The sequence below is a fragment of the Cynocephalus volans genome, chromosome 11, assembly GCF_027409185.1.
Source record: "Cynocephalus volans isolate mCynVol1 chromosome 11, mCynVol1.pri, whole genome shotgun sequence".
Classification (NCBI taxonomy): Eukaryota; Metazoa; Chordata; class Mammalia; order Dermoptera; family Cynocephalidae; genus Cynocephalus; species Cynocephalus volans.
The window spans coordinates 62,066,098-62,072,578 of NC_084470.1; the positions used below are offsets into that span (position 1 = coordinate 62,066,098).

A 6,481-nucleotide genomic window follows, 5' to 3' on the forward strand; every position below is an offset into this window, starting at 1 on the left:
GTGACTGACTGGATCGTACAGGATAAAGAAGGGGATTGATTATTGCAATCCGGTGAGGCGAGAATTATTACCCCCGTTGTAGAGATGAAAAAACAGGCCTGAAGGTAACTCCTTCCAGGTCGCTCGGTGGGCAGCGGAGATGCAGCGACCTAATACGGTCTCCGGCTTCCCCGGCGGCCCCTCCCGCCAGAGCTCGCACCTGGCATCCATCCCACACTTCCGGATTCCGCTCCGCCCACCCGTGAGTACTTCCGGTCTATAGCTTTGGAAGCCACGCTCGGAGCTGTGGGGCACAGTCCGCGCCGCAGGAGCCCGCATAGCCTTCGGAAGCAGTCCTTGGGCCGGGTGACGGCGGGCCCTGGCGGCAGCAGGCACTTATTTCTCAAGTCACTGTGCATTAAGCGTCAGCCATTTCCTCGCGAAGGCCGGAGCCCCGGCCTGATGATGACGTCACTTCCTGGAAGCGGACCGGAGGAAAACGGAAATAGCGCCGGCCCTGCTTGGTGCTTGGCAGGGGTCAAGACAGATTTTCGTGGTATTTCTGCGTTTTGCGTTCCGAAGTTTAGGAGAGACAGTGTCCTAAGTAGAGTTGGAGGATTTAGCAAATAAAACTACAGGGCGACCAGTCCAATTTGAATTTCATATAAATGACAAGTAATTTTTAGTGTAGGTATATCCTAAATATTGTATGGGACATACTTATACTGAAAAGTTACTTGTGTACATGAAATTCACGTGTGTGTGTGTGTGGAACACAAACCGTTGACCTTGCTTGGTATTACAATGCTGTACTCAAGCCGAGCTAGCCGGCCAGCACTGAAATTCAAATTTAACTGGACGTCCTGTAAGTATCTGGCAACCTTAGCTTTGAGTGGCCTCCCATCTGGGCCCTGGTATCTGCTAGCAAGGCTGGGATCCTGTAGGCCTTTGTCTGTCTGGGAAATGGAAACAAAGTTCACCCAGGCTATAAGAATCAGCTGTTTCAGGTACTGAGACTCTTTTAGCTCCAGGCCTAATGGGCAAGCCTCAGGGGTATCCCTGGCAAGAGCTGGGCTTATTTTCAGAGTCTCCATGGTGGTGACCTCTGTTCTCTTTCACAATAGGAGACAGGCAGGGCTAATCTCTTAATGGGAAGCTGAGAACCGGATAGACTAAATGGCCAAGGTCTAGAAGTTGCCATGTTATTTGGGTGTGGGATACCCATTGGCATTTGGGGTTTTCTGTGTTACAGCGGAAGGTATCAGAGAGCCTGAGATGTCAAGGGGAGAGCAGTAATCTTAATCTCACCCCACCTCTCATTTTGCAGATGAGGCCCAGTAAGAGAAATGGAGGTATCCCTGCCGCTCAGAAAACCTGTGGTAGAGCTGAAACCCCAATTACCAGTTTCCTTCCCCTGCTGGATCCACACTTGCTGATGCAGTCATCTTGCAGTATTTATGGTAGGCATTTATTAAAGTCGATTCCTTTTAACAGATGAACTCTTTAGAGATTTATTGTTCCTAAACTTCTCTACAGCTTCCTGACCTTCACCTCAAGGATTTTCTAGTTTTTACTCTGCCCAGTGAGGAAAATGATTATTTGGGCTCAGCTATGTGAGCCTGGCCTTTGGCCTGCTCCAGCCACTGGGCTCTCACTAGTGTGGGTGGTGTGACCCAGGGCTTGTTTTGTTATCTTGGAGCCAGAAGGGGTGTTCTGGGCAGGAGTGGGTCTTGCCCGCTGTGTTGGTGGAAGGGCATCCTTTTTTATCTTATAGATTAGACCCCATGGCACCAGGCCTCAATTGGTGTCTGGGGATTTCCCTAAGGTTCCACCATGAGCCAGACTTCGCTGCCACTCCTGATTTTAAGCTGAACCTCTTGCTGGACTGGCCCAGAGTTCTGGGATTCCTCAGGCATATGCCCTGTGGATGTGTTCTGGGCCTAGCCTGTCAGTGCCCTGGTGAGCCTGCAGCCTCTCCACACAGACCCAGTGTTCCCAGGCTCCCCAGCCGAGTCCCACAAGATAATGAAATAGAGCAGGCTGGGGGTCAGCTAGTGGTATAGCCAACAGCCTCCTAGCAGCAGAGGGGGTAAAGAGGCAAGGAGGGAGTGCCAGAAAGGGGCGTTGCCACCGGGTGAGAGCTCAGAAGTGCAGGAGGTGGGAAAGGGGTGGGGTGGGAGCCCACTGATATAAGTTACTACCTATGTGAATCATTAACTCCCAGCCGTAGGGGGTGACCTAGGAGGAGGGCTCAGCTAACAAGAACTTTGGACTTGGAGCAGAGTGTCTAGTGGGCCAGCTTGTGGTCTGCAGAAGAGGAGGACGTGGCTGGGTGGCAGGGCTGGGCTCCAAGGACTGGAGTGAGATCAAGCAGCCGTGGGCTTCAGGAAGTCTCCTTGGTTTATCAGATGGCTTATTCTTGAAGCAGCAGCTGTGGTGTTCCCCAGTCCTGAGCCCTCAGAGGGGTCGCTGTGTGGGGTCTCCTATCCTTGGCCTTGCAGCGGCCTCACTCATGCTTTCTCCCCTGTAGGCAGCCATGGGTGCCAGGTGGTGCTGAGAGCAGTGGGGCATGGCTGCAGCCCTGCAGGTCCTGCCCTGCTTGATCCGAGCCCCCTTGCGTCCACCTCTCTGGGGGCGCCCAGTGGTCCGGCTGGCCAGTGGCATGGCCTTGGCAGAACAGGCACAGCAGTTGTTTCAGAGTGCTGTGGGAGCTGTGCTGCCGGGCCCCATGCTACACCGGGCACTGTCCTTGGACCCTGGTGGCAGACAGCTGAAGGTGCGGGACCGGAGCTTTCACCTGCGGCAAAACCTCTACCTCGTGGGCTTTGGCAAGGCTGTGCTGGGTATGGCAGCTGCAGCCGAGGAGTTACTGGGCCAGCACCTCGTGCAAGGTGTGATCAGCATTCCCAAGGGGATTCGTGCTGCCATGGAGCACGCCAGCAAGTGGTAAGGAGCCACGGGGGACTGCTGTCCATCTGGAGGGAAACCTGAGCCCAGACCCAGGCTGAATCAGGACCTCCCTCCCTCACCAGCTTCCCTTTTCTCCTGGATCTGGCCTGGCTCCAGCATGGGGGTCAGTGGGCATCCTCATTCATGTCACCTCCACCTCTGCAGCTAAGAAATTAGGTGGGAGGAGAGGAGCCTACCCCATCTTTTCCTATCTGTTCTCTCCCTTCTCAGGGAGATGCTGCTGAAGCCACACAGCCGTGTCCAGGTATTCGAGGGTGCAGAGGACAACCTGCCAGACCGTGATGCGCTGCGGGCTGCACTGGCCATCCGGCAGCTGGCTGAGGGACTCACAGCCGATGACTTGCTGCTCGTCCTCATCTCAGGTGAGAGTGCTAGACTGGCTCAAGACAGTTGGCAGGGGGGATGCTTCAAATATCAGGTCTTCAAGACATTAGGTCTGAGCCCCACAAAGTAAAATTGGGAGCAAGGGAGGCAGTGAGAAACCTGGATGGTGACCCCTGGGATGGTCTTGAGCCAGTTGTCTGGCCTTCCTTGAGCTGTGGGGTCCTCCCCCCGAACTGACCTTGTTGGGTGACAGTGAGAGGGTGCATGGGGAGCACTTAATGCAGGGCTTTGTGTATCAGCAAAACCCTCAGAAAATATCACTGCTGTTGCAGCTGCCTGCATAAGTGTCACCCACAGCTAGAACCCAGGTCTTCAGACTTCATGGAACCCTCCCCTAGGTCCTCTGCTGTCTCCCCCTGCTCTTCCCCCTGTTCCAAGCTCTTAAGGAATAATTAATTTTCCTACTGCCTGCTAGAATCTGGGGTACCCCAAGGCAGGGGACAACCTCAGGTAGCCTGGGTGTGGTGACTGTGCACACACACTGCATGTCCACACGGGGGCACCCTAACACCACCTCGCTAGCCCTCCTTCCCTAATGTGGGTTTGTCCACCACTGCTTGCCTGGTTCCCTGGGTTGGAATGTCTCCTCTGCCTGACACCCTCACTATCTCTGCAGGTGGGGGCTCAGCCCTACTGCCCGCCCCCATCCCACCTGTCACACTGGAGGAGAAGCAGATGCTCACCAAGCTGCTGGCGGCCCGCGGAGCCACCATCCAGGAGCTGAACACTATCCGGAAGGCTCTGTCCCAGCTAAAGGGTGGGGGACTGGCTCAAGCTGCCTACCCTGCTCAGGTGCGTGAGTTGCTTCTTTCCTAGTCTTCCTTGGGCTGGTGGAGCCAGACTCACATGTTCCAGAGAGATGAAAGCCTAGAACAGCAGAGAAATTGGCAGGGGCTTGGTATGAGAGACCAAAAGGCTGTCTGGGTAATGTCAAGGGTGGGGGTGCCCAGAGAGGGTTAGGCTGAGTCTGTGTGGCCAGATGTTCTGTGATCCCACCTGAGAGGACTTAGAAATGGGTGAGGAAATGCACCTGATGGTGTGAGAGTGTATGGGTACTCCGGAGGCAGTTTGTCCTTATGGGCTATAGGCTGAAGAGAAGGTGGGACTGAGCTTTTCCCTGTGATCCTTCCACAGGTGGTGAGCCTGATCCTGTCAGATGTGGTGGGGGACCCTGTGGAGGTGATTGCTAGCGGCCCCACTGTGGCCAGTGCCCACAACGTGCAAGATTGCCTGCATATCCTCAATCACTATGGCCTTCGTGCTGCCCTGCCACGTTCTGTGAAGACTGTGCTGGCTCGGGCCGACTCTGACCCCCGTGGGCCACACACCTGTGGTCACGTCCTCAATGTGATCATTGGCTCCAATGTGCTGGCACTGGCTGAGGCCCAGCGGCAGGCTGAGGCGCTGGGCTACAGGGCCATGGTGCTGAGCGCAGCCGTGCAGGGTGATGTGAAAAGCGTGGCCCAGTTCTATGGGCTGCTGGCCCGGGTGGCTGGAACCCACCTCACCCCATCCATGGCTAGGGCTTCTGAGGAGGAGGCTGCAAAACTCCATGAGCTGGCAGCTGAGCTCCAGCTCACAGACCTGCAGCTAGAGGAGACTCTGGAGGCTGTGGCGGGGGCTAGAGTCCCAGTCTGCCTGCTGGCTGGTGGTGAGCCCACAGTGCAGCTGCAGGGCTCGGGCAAGGGTGGCCGAAACCAGGAACTGGCCCTGCGTGTCGGGGCAGAGCTGGGAAGACAGCCACTGGGGCCCATCGATGTGCTGTTTTTGAGCGGTGGCACTGATGGGCAGGATGGGCCCACAGAGGCTGCTGGAGCCTGGGTCACGCCTGAGCTTGCCAGCCAGGCTGCTGCGGAAGGCCTGGACATGGCCACTTTCCTAGCCCACAATGACTCGCACACCTTCTTCTGCCGCCTTCAGGGCGGGACACACCTGTTGCGAACAGGGCTGACAGGTACCAACGTCATGGACACCCACCTCCTGTTCTTGCGACCTTGGTGATGGCATAGGTCCCATTTTGGGACTCCAGAGGAGGCTTATAAGGGCAGAATTCTAGGGCAGACCAGGGTTGGTCCCCAGGGCCTCACCAGGCCTTAGGGCCCCTCTTCTTGTTGGCCCTGGCTGCTTCATTGGCCTTCATATCTCCCACCCAGGGCCTCTCTGGTCCATGTCTGTTCTTCCCAACCATGTTGGCATATGAGGGCTCCCCTCCACCTCCACTTTCTGACATGGCAGCAGATACCGTTGAGGACCAGGACAAGCCTCTTGGCCAGTTTATTGTTCCTGTTCTCCCCTAGGCAGCCCCTCTGCTGAGCCCTTCGGCCTGATTTTTCTGTGGAGTGAAGCAAGAAAGACTGAAAATAAAAATAGCACACTATGGGTTCTTGGTGCATCTTCCTTCCAAGCAAGGACTTACAGGGAAGCCCCTGGAGAAGGAGAGTGTGGTATGGCTGCAGGCACAGTGCCAGGACTTGACAGGAGTTTCCCACACCCCTCTCTGGGTGCTGGGCACACTCAGGACTTGTTTTATGTAAATGGGATCCTGGGCCTGTCTCTCTAGAGTCTGTTAGGATTGAGCCTGGCTCCTGATAGCTTGGATATTCGTAAGCAGAGACCCCAGAGATGACAGGCTTAAGATGTGGGTCCAGAAGTGACTGGCCACCCATTCAACCATGACTCCCTTGTGGCAACTTTACCACTGTCTACCTGCCCTCTGCCTGTGTGCCTTGTTAGGTGGATTTTACTATCTGCCACCAAGGACATCCCTTCCGTCTTTGGACAGCCCTTAGTTACAGACTTCACCTTTGGTTGAGTTGAAATCTGTACCACCTCCCAGTCTTCTTTATTCAAGGACTATCCCCACCCACACAGAATGCTGGGCCTTGTTTCCTTGTGCCAACCCATTTTCCTAGGCTGAACATTCCCAGTTCCCTCAGCCACTCTTCCAGGGACGCAGTCCAGGCCCTGGTGCCAACCTTTCAGTGGGGGTTTCCATTGTTGGGATGTTGGGTCAGAGCAGTGATGGGGTCCAGCAGCCCTCTGCCCCTTTCTCTGTTAACAGCTGGTGGAAGGAGAGATGAGTGGGGAGGAGAGTAGCAGAGGAATGGCTCCCTCGGCCTGGCTAGTAGCCTGGATTGAGAGGTAGGCA

The 6,481-nt window shown here is 55.6% G+C and overlaps 1 protein-coding gene across 2 annotated transcripts; it reads left to right on the forward strand.

Moving 5' to 3' along the window:
- The first annotated feature begins 265 nt into the window (after positions 1 to 265).
- On the forward strand, positions 266 to 5,705 carry GLYCTK (glycerate kinase). 2 transcript variants are annotated; one of them, XM_063114758.1, is made up of 6 exons: positions 266 to 986; positions 1,307 to 1,439; positions 2,510 to 2,925; positions 3,160 to 3,311; positions 3,950 to 4,125; positions 4,468 to 5,705. In XM_063114758.1, the coding sequence occupies exons 3-6, from the start codon at positions 2,549 to 2,551 to the stop codon at positions 5,332 to 5,334; spliced, it is 1,572 nt and encodes a 523-aa protein (XP_062970828.1). In that variant the 5' UTR covers positions 266 to 986; positions 1,307 to 1,439; positions 2,510 to 2,548; the 3' UTR covers positions 5,335 to 5,705. The 2 variants fall into 2 exon arrangements, with proteins under 2 accessions (XP_062970828.1, XP_062970827.1); XM_063114757.1 differs by having other exon boundaries at positions 266 to 535.
- The last annotated feature ends 776 nt before the right edge of the window (positions 5,706 to 6,481 follow it).

What these genes read in the sequence shown, in the direction of transcription:
- GLYCTK (XM_063114758.1), top strand. Translation starts at nt 2,549, where the DNA reads ATGGCTGCAGCCCTGCAGGTCCTGCCCTGCTTGATCCGAGCCCCCTTG. An exon ending in ATGGAGCACGCCAGCAAGTG is followed by an intron (nt 2,926 to 3,159) that starts GTAAGGAGCCAC and finishes CTCCCTTCTCAG; the next exon opens with GGAGATGCTGCTGAAGCCAC. An exon ending in GCTGCTCGTCCTCATCTCAG is followed by an intron (nt 3,312 to 3,949) that starts GTGAGAGTGCTA and finishes CTATCTCTGCAG; the next exon opens with GTGGGGGCTCAGCCCTACTG.